The sequence below is a fragment of the Tinamus guttatus genome, unplaced genomic scaffold (genome assembly GCF_059628265.1).
Source record: "Tinamus guttatus ecotype Peru unplaced genomic scaffold, ASM5962826v1 Tinamus_guttatus_pri_ptg000497l, whole genome shotgun sequence".
Lineage (NCBI taxonomy): Eukaryota > Metazoa > Chordata > Aves > Tinamiformes > Tinamidae > Tinamus > Tinamus guttatus.
In genome coordinates, this window is record NW_028289031.1 from 419501 (window position 1) to 437149 (window position 17649).

The window sequence follows — 17649 nt, forward strand, 5'->3', positions numbered from 1 at the left end:
GCAGGAAGACCAGGGAATGGTCTGGCTGGCTTTGTTCCTGCCTATAGGCAACCGTAGGTGATGACTGAATGCAACTGGGAAATGTGTTTAGACGTGCTCTACATTTTTTGATGGGCTTATTATATGCTGGCTGTGCTTATACTTGGTGTCCATCCTTTGAGTGGCTATCATTGCCTGCTCACCTCTGTCTTTCACTATTGCTTCTCATTTGCTCTGTGAGTGCCTTAATCCCAGGAATGTTTAGGGAAGGCACACTTTCTCCTTGGTCAGGTGTCAAGCAGCTGTTATCTCCATGTTTCTGAGGCTGCAGGTGCCCAAGGTTGACCAGAGGGCTGAGTTACTGCATGTGACTGCAGGGCATATTCTGTTCTTTCCTGCATCCTTTCCTGTAGCTTCTTACGTGTGCTGAAATGGATGGGAACAGCGGTGGGCTGGCAGCAGCACAACTTCTAACCAGCCCTGACTCCTTGCAGTTCCTCGGCACCCATGAAGAAACATCCTACTACATGATGCCAGGGCACAGCGAGCACCCCTCTGTGGATCACAGGCCTTGAAAAGCACCAAGATGTTTTAATAGCAGTCATCAAGATAAAGGGAAATATAAGGCACTCTTAGAAACAAGATGGAGAAGAGAGGAAGGACAACTGGCACCTGTAGCACAGATCTGGTTGACAAGCTGCATCTGAACATCCTCCCAGTGCATGTGTCTGTGCTCATGTGAGAGATACAGGAAGCTCTTGCATCCTATAAGGAAGGAAGCTATGGAAACTTTAGTCTACATACATGCCTTTCCATCTTGAACCCAGGGCAGCTCGTGGGCGGCTGTGCTAGGCTGTCACTGGTAGCTTTGGGCAGTGTCCAGATTGCTGCATGCTGCAGCATGCTGATGTGGGAACATGTGGCTGCTGAGTGCCTTGCTGTTTGCGTGGGGGACAGCTCAGGGCACTGCCTTGCAGTAGCTGCACTGATATTCAGTGCCCGGATTTTCTTCCCACCTATTCCGGAGCTTTCAGTTACCTTCATGCTGCCCTTAAGAAAGCTACTGGGGTGATAGCTCAATTTTGAGCCTACGGGATCAAGTCCATGTTAGTTTTTGAGCTAGCAGAGCTTTCAGCTTGAGTGGCTTATTTTTATTTATTTATTTATATCTCTAAGACTGATTCTATACACCCTGGAGTGGTATTCAGTTTGAAATAGGAACTTGACATATGGACACTGAGTTTTTCTCTACTAAGGTAAAACCATTAGTTTTGTTTAATTTTTGTTCCGGCTCTCATGTGAGGTCTTTTGCTGAATGCTAACCATTAACAGTGGAGCTGCACCTGTGACTGGTTTTCACTACAGCATTTCTGACAGTGGAGATAATTGGAAATTGTTTCTATTTGGACCTATCATAGAGGAATATCTCCTTTTTGCTTATAGTCTATAAAACTAAGGAATTTAAATGAGTTAGAAATGTGTACAGATAGTTTTCCAGCTTAGAAACTCTTGTAATAAACATTATACCTCATAAAATCTGTATTCTAGCCAAAGTAAGTAAACTGCATTTAAGTATGTGTATATTTGCCTTTCGGTGGAATGTTGCTATTAGGACGGGAGATTTTTCAACTAGCTATAAACATCTTTACTCTCTTCAGAGAAGAAAAATCAGCTGGCTTTGCAGGACACGTTTGCCATCTTATTTGGTAGCCTGATCAAGTCTGAAGAAAGATGAGGGTTTCATTTCAGCAACATTTGTTGCTGTTGGTATAAGACTCCAATGAATGTGAGATAAAGCAAAAATTTACATGTTCCAAGAATCTGGAAATGGCTATAATTGTATATCATAGCTTGCTTACACTGAGTTTGGGTTATCTTTGGTTCAAATGGAAATACAGATGAGTTTAGTGTTTCTGAAGAGGATGATAAAAGGATGCTGTGAGGTATACTTTATCTGCAGAAACCTTGGATAGATGCACTTCATATTATTCAATTCATTTCCTGTGCCCATACCTTTTTGGAGCGTCCAGGTGTGGTGCACATCAATTGCATTGATTAGAGGGGTTGAGATTGCTGTGATGGGAGAGTTCGAAGACTGACATATCTCACTGTTTTCAAAGTGTAAAACCAAACTGCCAAATTCATTCATTAGCTAGTAATTAGTTCTTGCACATTATTAATCTTTGTTACTACATACGTAAAACTGTTAGTCTTTAACCCTTACACTGTAGGGTAGTGGTGAGTAGGCAGCACTGATGGCTGCAGCTGGTGGTTTTTGTCATGGAGGCTGAGGCCAGGGCCATGTGTCCCAGTGCTCCTTGGTGAGAGAAGCCAGCTTGCCTTCTTTTTTCTGCAGTTGCTGCTTTATGCCTCCTGTTTTATAGTACTTTCCCCATTCCCAGAAAGGTCTCATCTGTTCCTGAGACAGCTTATCTTTAATTTTTTCTGGCCAGTCATCCTTCTTCCCTGCTTGGCAGGATGTCCTTTCTATTTGCAATCTCTCATGCTTATCTTGTCTTGAAACTTTTTGTTCCTTCAGTGCCTCCTGTGTTCAGGGATGTAAGTCTTTGCCCCCTAGTTGTCATATTCCTCATGTACATACGTAAAATGACTATACAGTGTGTTTGGCTATGATATAAATGATATAAAACACAGTATTTTATAACACTTATCTCTGTATCCAAAGTTAATTCATCAGAATTATATTCTTGTGATTTGTGGGTGTCAGAGGCCTCTGCTTTGTCTATGGCATGCTAATGAACCATATATAGTAAGCAAACTTACCTCTAGATATGCTCTTATGTGTCTTGGAAAAATGTCACTGGAAGGTTGTTTGCCTCCCAAACAAGCAAACTCTTAATTACCAAATATCCAAATGCATTGAGCCTCGGGGAGCAATTGAATACAAATGAGCAGTTCTGCATGTAGAATTATTTGTCTTCAAGCACAGGGACAAGCTAGCAGCTTGTTCTTTCCAGTGCTGCAAAGGTCCCAGAGTAGCCCTGGGGGATACTCAGTATTGGACCTGAAAGCAACCTTTCCCGTGCCTGATGTAGGGAGGCTGTTTGCAGGCAGGCATCAGTAAAACTGTGGGCCACCTGCTTAGGCAGGGAAAATGTATTATGGCGTTGTCACATTAAAACGTGTAAAACTCGGTGGTACAGAAAGTTATTTTGCCACGGTAAAAAGACTGAAGAAAACAGAAGCTTGCCCAGTCTAGCTTTTCATGGTGGAACTATGTCAAATTTCCTATCTACTTGTGTCTGTTGCTCCTATAGTCCCTCTCCATATTCTCCCAGACCCTTCCTTGGGAAAAAGGTGGGGTTGGAGGGAGATAGTGCTGCCCGGCTGCTCCCCGCAATGGACCTGCCAGCTCCTCCCTGCCTGGCTCTGTTGGGCACACTGCCCCAAGTCTCTGTGTTTTGCCTGGGCTTGGGTGCTCTGAAACAGGCAGGAAAACATGCATCTTCTGAGCTTCCAGCTTTTCCAAAAGCTGTCGGAGGCCGGAAATAGCTGGGAGACACAATGAGCCATATGATTGCCTAAACCTCCCTTCCTTGTGCTAGAAATGGCCTGGTAGCTGGAACACTGTAAAATACCTTATGGACAGACAACGTCTGGAGCTATGAAAGGCTGTACAGAAAACACAGGGTGAGTCTATAGCCTGTAAGTCCTCAACAAGGTGAAATTTTTCCAACTCTGGTAGAGTTGTCCTGGTGGAAGAGATGACAGGATGAAATAGTGCAGTGCTTTACAGACAACATGGTTTGGTGAGTTAGCAAATGTGCCAGCATGCCAGCGTCAGCCTCCCCTTCACATGCCAGTTCTCTCTCTGCTTTTTCCCTCTCTTCCTAAGTATTTCAGATTGCTAACGTGAGCCAGGTGAGCAATAGATGGTATTGCTGCTACTGGTGCCAAGCAGCAGCATATTTCCCTGTTTGTGTTATTCACTGGAACATGGTTTGAGTTGCCTAAGACAACATCTAACAAGCTATGAGAACAGAAGATGATTTTATGTATTTTGATTCTGTATTGTTAGTACATGTTTGTGCAGCATTAACATGATTCATCCTTTTTTTTTTTCACAAGCTAATTCTTTGTTAGGTCTTGTATTTCTGAGAAGAGTATGAAGTAACTGAGTTACAAAACATGCAAAACAAATATAATGATGATCCACCTGTTTGTCATTATTGGAGCACACAATCCAGTCTCAATAAGATTAAGCTTCATGCAGCCTTAAAAGAAGCCAACATGTAAGGTTCAATAAGCACAGGTAACTTCTGGGCTGTTCTGAATATTCTGAAAGTAGAGTTTTATGATCATTTTTGACTTTTCTAGTGACTTTTTTGTTGTTTGCTGACAGTTCTGAAAAAAAATCAGAGAGAAGGAGTCAATCAAGATAAAATTAGATCCTTTTTTTTTCCTCTTCAATTTATTACAACCAGAAAGTTTTAAAAAGTAAATTTTGAACTAAAACAGCTGCTTCTGAGCTTTTCTGTATTTTATTTTAAAAAAATCAGTGCATTAAACAACTTCAAATTGAAAATTTTGTCTTTCTCTAAATGAGAGCTGCATTTAAATATTTTATGAGAGACTCCTTGAGACAGAGGCATAGAAAAATTCTACTTTGTCTTTCTTCAGGCCTTGGTTGCTTCCCTTGCTCTTCCATATGCCACTGGAGTGTGCCATAGTTAGTGACCTTTCTGTTTCCAGCAAAGGTTTTATTCAGTCTCTTCACTGGGATGCAAGACTTGACACAAAGCAGATGAAATGCCTCTAGTATATGAAATACTGTCTGCAACTGCTTCCAGCTTCAAAGGTTTGGGAGAACAAGACTTTCTGCTGTAGCTATGCATGTGACAGCAGGGCCACAGCTAGATATTGGTGAAGAATTCTCTTTTGCTGCTCTTGCATGTGCTCAGCAGCCACCTGCTTGGCTAGGCTGTGGCGCTAGGAAGCTGCAGCCAGTGAGTGTTGACCTTGTGTGCTGCTGACAGCTACTTTTCCAGGAGCAGAAGGGAAAGCCCCCTTAGAAATGGGAATTTCTGTTGCACTTCACCAGCAGCAGCCTCCAAGGTTCCTTTTCTTCCTTTCAGGAGCGACTCTGTCCTGTCCTTCCCCATTCATTCAATGGCAAATTGTTGTTCACTTGTCCATAGTTCACACATGTTCGTGTTTTTGTCCATAGTACTGTGCAGCCTCAGATTGCTTTTTCAGAAGAGCACTGGGCGAGCTGGAGACAGTGATGGGAAAGATCATCTTCATCAGCAGAAAGCATGGAAAGGAAAGCCTGAGAGCAGAGGAGACTGTAGATCAAAGACAGGGGGGGTGGATCACACAGAGCGTGGGATGTCTGCTAAGTGGAACAAATGTACTTCAATGCGCCAATGAAAGATTACTTAATAAAACTTATGAGTAAGGGAAAATTTGGATTTGCTTTCATCTGCGGAGGGCTAGCTTTTGGCAGCTGTTTTTTAGTGCTATTTTTTGAGATAGAATTCTATCTCCTCTTTTTCTCCCTCCTCTTCCCCATCCAAGGAGGCACCTGCATGTGTCCGTGGCTGAACACTCTGTTCTCCTATTCCAAAATAGCCGTTGTGCTGCAGTGCCCCACTTACTTAATAAAGCTCACCTCAGATTGTTTTCCATTCCCACCCACAGGTACCAAGCTGTCATGTTCTGACATTTTGGATTTTTTTTTTTTCCTAGCTTGACTTTTGAAATGTCTCAGAATAGCTTTGTTTTAAACTTATAAAAAAAGAGAAAATGCCCACGCTTGCTAATTCTGGCACCAAACCCATAGCACTTTTATAGTATTTTAGATGGTTTCAGAACTTCTTGCATGCATTTCTGGACAGGATCACACCATGAGCAGAGTTAGCGGGAGTACCAACAGGATGTCACCACTGGCTTTTGAGAAATGCTTCTCCTCAGGAAAAAGAGCTGCAAGCCTTGGAAGTGAGCAGAGGTGGCAGCATGTGGGTGGGGGATGTAGGAGAGCACGATGGGGTAGACAGGTGAAGAAGAGGCAACCAGAATGCCTCGTGATGGCAGTGCTGATGTGAAGCAGAAGTTGCCTCAGCTTCACTGGTGAAGGAGCAGATGTAAATAATGGTCATTGCCTCGGAGAACAGCTGCAATAGAGCCAGCCCAGTGACAAGCCTTGTGGTCCTATATTCACATCTAGTTTGGTTTTGGAGTAGTGAGTCCTAGTCTTAGTGCCACTTCATGGCATAGATTACCAGGGGCCTACCTGTTCTCTGCTCTGACTCTTGTGAAAGGCTGCCAGGGTATGGAGGGTTGTGTGTTAACTGTCTTTAGAGTGTGCATCTGAGCAGAGTCTAACAGCACGAGAGGTAGAGCCAGTGAGGTAAAACTGATGACAATGTGTTTTTTGGGCATACTTGAAAATTTACATTAAAAAAAAAAAAAGGGCTTGCAGGAAGGTTGCCACTGTCATGTTGCTGTGTTCATGCTGTCATTTGGTCATGACAAAATAAGATGCTTGCAAAATAAGATGCACCTCTCCTTCTACTTAGCTAAAAGATGCCAATATCGCATTTGGGACTGAAAGGACATTTCTTCACTTCTTTTCTAAACATCTCTTTCAGTAAGACTCTTGTATGGGCTGATATGCTACCTATTTGAAGGCAATTTCATTTGTCACTGCACCTCGTCCTTAACAGTTAAAAAAAAGATCCAGCAGTGTAGATGTGTGCTTTATTAGATTTTTGTTTTTTGCTTTAAACCATGTCTTTCTCTAACAAATTCATAAGTGGCTATTTCTGTGGTGTATTTTTTAAACTTTTTCAAATGGCAAAGTCCCTCCAATTTTTCCCAAGTGAAGTGCCTCTGTGTCAACTTAAGCCAACTGACAATAGGCTTGATTTCTCTTTTTTAAGACCTGTTGGGAAATGCTTGGGAGATTTCATATTTAGGAGTGAATTGAAAGTGACTGGTCTGTTTTACAGATTGAACATACCAAAGCATAGATCATGACAATGCTGAACATACTATGAACATTATGCAGATCTGTGAGAAGAACTGGGAATGTTGTTTTGGTTTGGGGGCTTTTTAAAAAAATAAGCATTTAATTGAATACGCAGTGCCATTGATTAAATGCTGGTAGGATCAGGCAGTTACTGTGGAGTGTTTAAAGTTTTGACAATAAGAATGCCAGTAAGTCATAATACTACATATTAAAATGTGTATTATCTTGTGTGTGCACTGAATAGGTGACATTTGTAAATGGTAAGAAAGAAATGAATGCGCCTTCTTTCTTGATTTTAAAAAAAAAAACCTGCATGAACACTGCACGCAACCCAAATGAAAACTACAAGGTCTGTATGTTAGGCTCTTCTGAGACATACATATGGACATACATATGAGTGCCAATTCAAAAATGTGTCCTCTCTCTCTATAGCCTCCTCCTTCCAGTTTTTGAAATTGCAAAAAGACCAAGGCTAAAATATTCCAACCCCAAACCTACACAATATTGAAGACCTAAATATGAAAGAGATATTAAGCATTTTAAATCAGACTTTCAGATATTAAAATGGAAATGTGAGGTTTTCTTAATTTTTTGAAATTGAAATTTCTTCAAGTTATGCATTCATTGGAAAGTCTTTTTTCTTTTGTTAGAACGTTATCATTTCTTGCATTTTCAAGTTTAATGTTGATCTTGCTATAATACTGCTTAAGAAATACTGCAGATTTTATTCCTTTTTTTTAACAGTAATCACAATGTTTAATTAAAAGAAAAAAAAATGCAATTTCTGCATTAACGCTGTGTCCACTGCAATATTTGTAGCATTTGATAGGAAAACAGTACAGACCTTTCAGTTTCTTTTTTCTTAGTCATTGTTCTCTCTCTCTTAAGCTACCTGTTTGATTTTTGTCAGGTCACATACTTGATTTCATTTCATGCATTTATATTCAAACCAATGAGTTGGCATATAGAAAGCCGAGTTGTTGCGTGCAGATGGGAGAAGAGCAAGGTAATGGAGCGTGTCAACATACCTGCAAAAGCAGTATGCAGGAATGACTGAGATTCTTTTTGTTGTCTCTGGTGCACAGAAGGTTATCTGAAAATGGCTTAGAATAGAAACACAGGATTTTGCAGAGGAATGTGTAGTGCATTTCTCACTTCATTACCTAGCAACATCACACTTAGGAATTAGTTCAAAGTATAACTTAAGTTAAAATGCAGAATTATTGTCATCTCTTTGCAGATTAAATACATTGCCAAAGAGATTTCTATATTTTGGTCAGAATTTTAAGAACCCTTTCCCTACGTGATGCTTTTTTTGGCGGGGGGAGGTCATATAAAGCTAGAGCAGCACATGAAAGCTAGAACAGCACATGAGTTAAGTGTTGAAATGAAGAATCTGTGAGTAGCCTAAACAGAATTTTATATTCTTAGAGTTTACAGGTGATCATAGCAAGCACTCTTGAAGCATGCAGGGAGCGAGAAAGGAATTCTTAATATTAATCTGTTTATTGCTGGACTGGGCTTTTCAGTGCCTTTTTTTTTTTTTTTTCCTCCCCCTTCAAGCTTATTTCTTCTTGTTATGATACATACTTTCTTCAGCCTGCTGGTTCCAGGAGAGAACTGTATACTTTGAGTGTATCTAAATACTTGACTCCTGCAAGTACTGTAAGGTAAAAATACATGCACATATGTTGCGTGTACTGTGACAATTTGATCCAAGTACTTGGCAGGCCTTATCTGATTAGATATTCACGAACAGCTTTTTGTGAAGTAGGTAATGTATTTTAATCTTATTTCATTAAACTTTGGGACCTGATGGAGTGAAAGACAAAAACATTGTAAGGGAGGAGAAGAATCTTGCCCCAAAATGCTTAGAGGGAAACTGTTTGAACTCATTACACATTATGAGTCTCAGATAAGCAGGTAAAGTGATTCACAGTACAGTTTCCACTGAAGTTGACAGAAGTCCTACAGAAGCAAAACTTGGCTGATGAAGCTAGATTAGCACCTGAGACCACCTGTTCAATACACTGATTTTTGTTGATGGGATTATATGATCACATTTGAATTGATTCTTCTGTAATTACCTCAGACTCTGTGTCATACAGAGAATACAAACCAGTATGCATGTGGTTTAGTTGCTTCGCGAGTAAAGCAAGAAGAAAGCAAATTGATGAAGGTGCATTTGCAGATATGGGAGTTAAAATTCCTTAGGTTTGCCCATAGTTAGCAGCTTTCAGACCTTTTCAGTAGGACCCCAGTGACTTTTAATCCCGTTGCCTCAACCTTTCTACTGTGACTACGTGAAGCTTTCCTGGAAACTTTGTTGTCCTGGTAGGAAGGTAGCCACAGGCAATTTGCTCTGGCTCGGCAAAGCCTCAGGTCCTGCACTGCAGCCACCACCTCCTCCCTGGGCTTGGGAATTGCTGCCCTGTGGGAATCTGCTCATGGACAGGGTTGTGGAGCCCAGGGATGCGGAGAACTGGACGTTTCTTGCGTGTCTGTATTAAGATCCTTTTAAGGAACTTTGAGGGTTGAGTTGCTTGAGCTTGCCTTCATTTTATAGACCAAATAAATGGTGCACGTAGATTGTGTGCAGTTTTTCTAACTGGGATATTTGGCAGACAAAAAGCACTAAAGGTTTTACTGTTTTTATCTATAGAATGTATTTTTCCCTGTGGTGTGGGAGAACCTACTGCTGAGAAAGTGAATCACGATTCATTGTATAAATATTGAATCCTCTTTGCATCATATTTACAGCTTTACAACTGCTTTTATCTGCCAGTTTTCAAAGTGAGATGGTAAAGTTGCAGCTGAAGTTTAAATAATAATAAAACATCTGAAAAAATTGCTGTTTAGGTGAAGATGTGTTTTAAAGCTTTAGGATTTTTTTTTCCTCCACTGTCTTGTCTCTGCTACTACCTTGTGAAGGGTGGGGGGAGGGCAAGAAGCTTGATTCTTAGTTCATGTACAAACTTAGTTGAGGATTTAGGAAAAAGCTGAATCCTTCACTGATAAATGCTGAATGTTTCCTTCAAGGTTCCCAGCACCTTTAAGTCCTTTTGTAACCTTCCTGAATTGCACCCATTTCCCAGGCCAGAAAATAAAGGCAAAATATTAAATATCTATAGAAACTATTTAATGGGGGTGTGAAACATTTTGAAGGCCTGTTATAAAATCTAACTCATCCCCTAAAAGCATAACACCTTTTAAAAGTTTAGCTAACTTCACTAACTTTCCCAGAAGAGAACAGGAATCCAGATGCATTAGCAAAATTTGGAAACCTCTGCTCTTCTGGCTTGCTACATCTAATGATTTAGATACTGTATGTAAAATTAAATCCAAAATTCCTACTGTGAAGGGAAGCTACTAAGAGCTTCATGCCCGTCCTTCTGTGGAAGGATAATTGTCGGTGCTCTGAGCTTCTGTCCTAGAAGTCTAAATTAAGAACAAGCCTTCTGGGCCTGCAGGAACTTCTCGGGCTTTGTTCTTGCTTGATAACTGGTTGACCTAAGCTGCCCTGACAACGCGAGTCCTCTGCATCACGCTGTCAGAACAAATTACTGAATATCAACCGGCGTCCCAGAAGAGATGGGAGCCAGGATCTCACTAAAAGTAAAAGGCTGTTCTCCTAGACTTGCTGGCAAATTAAGGCAAACCAAATGATTTGGAGGGGATCATTCCCCTTTCTCAAACACTGCTGTGAGATTTGATCCAGCAGCTTCCCCTGGGTGGTGGGAACAAGAGTCAAAGAGCATGTACTGGAGTGTCACCCACATGCCTAAGAAACATGCCCAGTGTGTGGGGGAGGGCGTTGGGGACAAGAGCTGGAAGGCAGTATTTTCTGTTGGTGTCAAGAGGCAGTATTTTCTGTTGGTGTCAAGAGGCAGTATTTTCTGTTGGTGTCGAGCCTGGTGGGTGCAGGCTTAGACCAGGGGGTGACTTCGTGCAGGGCCTCAGCACTTGGTGTGGACGTGGCAGGGCCCCGGTGTCTCCGGGTCATCTGCTGCTGGTCACCGCCAGGGTGTTGTCCCTGTTTGCCCCGACAGCTGCGTGCAGGAGCGTGTGTTGGAGTGGGGTGGTCTGATCCAGTGACCAAACAGACTTTTTATAGCACCCTGCCTAGATGCCTTTGTGGGAGGCCAGCACGGCAATGAACAGGGCATTGAATTTGTTTGGATAATAAAGGAATAGCTCCCGGTTAGATCTGGGCTGATTTGCCTTGTGAAGATAAACATGCCTTCAGTTAACGACAGGTTTCTTTTTGGCTCTTCACTTGTGGATACCTCCTCCACCTCGCGCGTGCTACTTGCACCGTCTCTCTTCACAGCCTGCTCCGTTGCTTTCTTACAGGAGCATAGGTGGGAACAGGATCCATAAGTGCTTCATGATCTATGTGTTTAAAGCCTGCAGGTTTGGTTATAACCCTACAAAATTGTAGATAATTATGCCACAGCTATTTACAAATCAAAAGTAAACTAATTTAAAATGCCAATATGCTAAAAAGATTCTACTTGCTTTGAAGTAATTTCTCTACAAAGTTAATCAGAATTAATCAGAAAGGTGTGGATAGTGACATTTCAGTGGAAAGCCAGACAGAATAATAAGGAAACGTCATTTCTTTTTGGAAAATGCCTAAACAGCTTGACATTTAAGAGGGCACCAGCTTTCCAATAAAAATACAAATGAAGATTTTTTTAATCAGGGCACATTTTGGAAGGCCTTATCAAAATGGTCCAAATTAATATAGGCGTGAATGCCTATGAATATTGAAAAAAAACCCTGTTTTTGAAGAATTCCAGTGTTCCACCAGGGCTGACACTCCAGTTTGGCAGCCAGGGAGAGGTCTCACGTTTACATATCACTAGAAAAATGACAGGTGAATAGAAAGGGAGAGCCAAATTAGCCGCCCTAAGGAGAGATGATCAGGTAGTGCTCAACTCATTAGCTGTCCTCAGAAGCAGAAGGAGGATGGGAACTTTTTTTTTTTTTTTTAAGACTGTATAAATTGTGTGAAATAGACAGGAGCTGTGGAGCCCTATCATGCAAATTGGAGATTCTTGAAGCTGGCAGGCCAAATAAACTGCGGGGGAAGGACGAAAGGCCTGTGATGCTTGTGCAGTGAGGCAATGTGGAAACATTTGGAAGAAGGTCTCCATGCTGGAAAAGGACTTTGAACTCTTGCTCAATAGACCAGAGGGTGATGGTATATCATGGAAATTGCCTGATCTCTTTTGGGTGACCTGCAGGGGAAAGAGAGAACTGACCTTTTTACATCTAGTGTGGGTTAGATTTCCAGCCAGTGTCCTCTTCTCCCTTTTACGTAGCTGCGAACAGGAGCTGTCTCCTTGTAGCTGAAGTCTCTTACAATGGAGAGTCTGAATTAAGAACAGGGAAAGAAAAACAAAGCCTCTTTAATTAGGATTAAATTCCCCCCTATCTCCCAACCCTGGTTTAACGGAGTCTAGATATTAGCGCTGATGGATCTGACTTGCTGACTTGGGTAAACGCAGTGCTCGGCAGATGAAGTCATACATAATTAAGTGTTCTTTCTTGCATTCTTTCCAACACAATGGCCTGTAGCATTCAGACTTGTAATAATTGATGTTTTCTGTGTGCTGGAGCTTCAGGACAGCCAATTAAGGAAATGGAGGTGGTAGCTGTGCGGTATCTCTAGCATCTCTGTGTTACCAACATGTGGGTTGTAACTTTCCATCATTTTTTTTTCTTCTTTCTAGTGCCTAAAACAGTACATGCAGCTGGCAATTCAAGAAGGTTGTGGCTCTCCTATCACTTGTCCAGATGTGGTGTGCTTGAACCATGGGACCCTGCAAGAAGCAGAGGTATCAAGACTTCTGTCGTTCTTTCTTTCTTTCTTTTTTTCTTTTTTCCTAGATATTAGCCCCCAAACTGCCTTTCTTTATCTACATAATAAATATGATCATATAATTTTTCCTCCCTTTAATTACCTTTAATGAGCTTCTGGCAAGAAGCCTGACTGACAAGAGAAACCAGAAGCAAACAGATGTTTTCACGGGTTTTGCTCTTTTTTTTTTTTCTTTCTCCCTGTGCCTTCAGGAAAGTCTTACTTGGCATCCAGACAACCCCCGAATTACTCATGCAGGTGACTTAACCAGAATACCCTGTATCCCAGAACTGCTGAATCTCCATTAATGCTGTCAATTTAAATCAGATTTGATTTGACTACAAACAGTGAAATTCTAGCAGCTCTCAAAAGCCAAGGGCAGGAGCTCATACTGATTGTAATCAGGGCCAGGACTTCTTCCTGCATGTTGGGCTGCGACAGAAAAACATTAAGACTGTGTAAAATTGCACTGAGAGAAAGGTTATTGCACAGCACTGGGTGGAAGTTGGACTTAACAGGGGAAAAACTGTCTCAAGTCCCAAGGCAGAGATGGGAGAGGGCTCAGGAGTGAAATGTGCAGCTCTTGACTGGCACGTGCACCCTCCTTGGTGCAACATGAAAGCTCAATGTGAAGGCTGCACATAGAGAAGCTTAGGAGGAAATGTCCTCTGTAGACCTTCCCACACCATTCAGCATAAAGGGATTTGAGGGGTCTGTAAATATCCCTAACCTGCTGCCTAAAGTCTCTCAGTAATGCTCAGACAGCATCCCAGCTGATTCAGAGATGGGTTAAAGTTTCTAGATTGGGCTTAGCACCAAAACCATGGCATAGGGAGGAGCTGTTGGCAGCGTGGCTGGAAACCTTATAGGTGCCAGCTATTCTGTGCATCTAGAAAGCCATGGAAAACAGAGGGAAAATCTGATGTAGTCCTGCAGTTGTTGCCTGCTCTGAGACCCAGATAGGCCCATGCTGAGACTGGGAATACTGTCAGAGAAAAGATGGCTAACGATTTTGTCTGGTTTTGTGCATTCTCTCTGTGCCTGAGTGCAGGAGAAAATGATGGAGAATTATGTCTCTATCCCTGAACTACAGAAAAGCAATTTATTACCTTTTGGGTATTCAGCTGACATAATTTTACTACATGTATCTAATCCTATTCAAATGCAATTGTTGGCAATGGAATTCCCTACTAAATGTGAACTGTGGTTGTTTCCTTCAAAAATCTTTTTGCTTTGCTGTAAAATCCATGGGAGTGGGCCCTAAGAGCCCAGTTATTTCTCGTGTCTTAGGTTGGTTATTTTCTACTGGGGATGTGTCATTAATTCCATCCATTTTAGAATAGGATTTTCCCTGCAAGCAGGCATGCTAGTGATAGACCCATAGAAAGGCAAAAAGGCTTTGGCTTCAGATTAGAGTCTTAATTTTTTCCAATGAGGCTGGCAGATGTGCTCTCCCTCTCTGCTCTGCCACAGAGCCAGGAAGATCTCAGCAATGGCAGATGTAGAGAATCACTAGGGAATTACTAGGGAATCACTTCTGGTCAGGGAAGGAGGACAGAGGAGCTGTGCAGAAGACAACCCCAGCTGCTGTGGCTTTACTGGTGTGAGGAAATGGGGATAATACCTTCTCCCACTAAGAGTTACCAGGAATACTTTGTTTTCCAGAGAAGCACACGGTCTCCTCACCAGCATGTATATAAACTGGAGTGCTCCAGCCCTGGGAGTCACATCTGGTACAGCATGCAGCCATATGGAGGAGCTTTCCTTTGGCCAAACCCAACTATCATGAAAATCAGTCAGCTGTTTACTTTCCTCCATTCTTCCACATAGATGCAGAAGGGGCCTACCAATGTCCCACCTGCCGCAGCAGACTGAAGGCAGCTAGCCTTAATTGCAAATACTATTTTCGAAAACACATGCCAAATGGTAGGAAGAATTCTCCTCTCTTCAGCTAGGGTAGTGAAGATATAGGAACTATAAAGATATGTTTCCTCATAGTAAGCAGGAGCCCATTCCGGGGCATGTGCTAATGGACCATTAGCTTATTCCATGGGTGCTTCTGGGAGCCAGAGGCTGAACGTCTAAACAACCCAAGATGTGCATTAATGGCCCGTGAATGAGTGACTGTTCTGGAGCTCCCTTTTGGCAATGCACCTGTAGCATGAGCCTTCTGCTTAAAAAGCAAGCAGGCAAACAAGCCCCCAGGCTGGCTGAAATGAACGGGTTATGTATTTCACTAAATACGTTTTTGTTTAATGAAGAATACCTAAAAAAAATCAAGCAAATGTCTCGATCAATTTGGAAGGGTAATATGTAAGCTACAGATTATATAAACTCTTTATATTCTTCTTTATTATTATTATTATCTATAAAAGATGGTTCTGTGTGAAAATGTGGCCTTTAAAAGCTATTGCCTAAAGAGTAGAACTGCATTCAGACGGTAAACAATAATACAAAACAAGATGGCAAACAATAATAACTGTTTGGCATGGAAGTACTGTTTGCAATTACAGGTAGGTAGAATTCATTGCAGGGTCTGAAGCTCAAGGCATAAACATAGCAGCCTTCTTGCCCCCAAAGGGTCTGGATTTTTGGTTTCCAGCCTTTGGGAGGAGAAAATTCCTCACCAGGACTGTACCATGAAGAATATCATACCTGTGTTAGCCGTATTTGTGTAGTTAAAATTTTCTTTTTTTGATCTCAATAAAACATGTTAATGTAACCATCTAGGCTTCATTTTCTTTTTCTGTTTTTTTTTTTTTTTTTAACTATTGCCTTTAAGGGGGGTGAAAATAGTTTTGTCACCTCCCCCCATCTCCCCTCTTGTCTCATGTTAATATGAGGATTTTTGAAAAGGTGCATTTTTCAGGCCATGTCCGGTTCAGCCTCTGCTGTGATTGAAGTTAATCAGATATGGTTGCAGTTTGAAGAAAAAAAGAGCAGTTGAAACCATCTTTCTCGTGGGAACCGTGTTAAATTGGTTTCTATACTTTGGGCTAAATTGTGTCTAATTATGCTAGCTAACACAATTGTCTTGTTTGCTTTTTAAATGCCTTTTGCCCTAGCCTGCACAAAGGAGATAAGGTGAACTTAGGCATAATTTAAAGTGGAAAAAAAAGCATTTCCATTGACTCAGTTGCATTTTGGATTGAGCCCTCTTCACTGAGGAAACAGTGATTAATAATACACCATATAATACATGTTATGTTTATGATAGCTCCTCTGTTTCCCTTTATGAGGGTCCTTATGCAAAGTGCAACACTTTTTTGGTGCTTTCCAGTGATTTCTTTGGTTACACTGTAACCAAAGTATATTGCAGCTTCTCAGTAAAATGAATCATTTTGTTGTTCAGTACTAAATTATGAGAGCCTTTTCTCTGTACTTGACTTGATTCTGACATCCATGCGCCCTTGTGTTGCTTTTTGTTTGGGCAAAACATTAAATTTTAAACAGATAGTAGAATTTGTTCTCATATGTGTCACCAAATACTAAGAACTATGAGAAGTAGGAAAGTACCTCTGCTGCTCATATGCAGTGTATAGGAGGTTGGGGGAGTTTACTTTTTGTGAGATAGAACATTTTGTCTCTTTGGAACAGAAGAAACTATTCAAGGCTTTTATTCTTAAAAAAATAAAATGAAGAATCATTGGAACAAAAAAGTATATTTTTAAAGTAAGTGTTTTTTTTTTTTTAAAAAGCTTTTTTTTCTGTAACAAAATCTAGCTGAAACTGGTATATTCCTTGTGTTTTGGACAAGCAGTGCATTGAAACAGAAAGAATTGTTCTACTGGAGCACGTGAAATCAAGTGTAATCCTAGGTCAGATCTTGACCTGTTATGTTAAGACAGCAGCTGCTTGTATAGCTTGTTTTAAAGCAGAATTAATGGGTGTTGTTTGTGGGGAGGCAGTGCTTTTGGCTACAGGCTCTATTTCAAATAGCTGGTTATGCAAAGAAGGAAAGTTTAAAAGCAATCTCATTAAACAAGCTGTTTGTCCTTTCGAGACCTAATAGTGCAATAAACAAAACTGATTTGGATTCCTTCCTGGAAGCAGGAGGTAGAAGGAACATCTTAGGTTATGCAGCATGCTTCCATTTCGAATATTCCTGTCTCTGCTGGGAATTTGCTCCATTGATTTAATTGGGCCTGATCTAAATGAGGGGTAATTTATCGTGATTTGGAATGGTTCTTCTTGGCACAAAGCAGGATAAATCTCTAGCGCATGCAGGGCTTTCTGACGTGCAGCTCACGCAGGTGGTGTCTAGGGGCTTGCGTTTCCCTGCCATTTCTGACTCCTGCACTGTCCTGCAGCTTGCAGAGTTGTTGCCAGTGACCTGTGCAATCTGATTAATACTGTGCAGTGGGTCCAAAGAGAGAGCCTGCTTCAGGCTCTCCTTTTGCCCCTGAGTTTGCAGGCAGCATCGCCCCTTTGCATTGAGGGCAGCTGCTGCCGGGCGTCCCTGGGCCCATGGAAGTGCCTGATCTCTGCAAGGCTAACCTTGCCCAGGGCTGCCAGTGCCTTGCAAAGAGAGGCTGAAATGGGACAGCGACCCAGTTCTTAAAATTCTTAATGGCGTAATATTCCCTATATAGCTGAGGAAAAAAAAAAAGGGGAGATTAATTTTATTTCTATATTGAAAATTGGTGTTGCAGGCAGACCTCTCTTTTTCAAGGTCAAAATTAAAACTTTTCTTCTTCATGTGTGTGTGTGCAGGGGGGTTGGACTAGATGATCTCTAGAGGTCCCTTCCAACCCTAAGCATTCTATGATTCTATGTTTGCCAGTTCTTAAGCAAATCCTGAGACAAGTTAGAC

General features: G+C 41.5%; 1 protein-coding gene across 1 annotated transcript in view; it reads left to right on the forward strand.

The window, feature by feature from the left end:
• The window catches only part of RNF144B (ring finger protein 144B), a 48323-nt gene that overhangs the window by 17835 nt on the left and 12839 nt on the right, over window positions 1-17649 (forward strand). The window contains exon 3 of the mRNA XM_088533384.1: window positions 12709-12813. Coding sequence (XP_088389510.1) covers window positions 12709-12813 — 105 coding nt within the window. The remainder of the gene's footprint in view (window positions 1-12708; window positions 12814-17649) is intronic.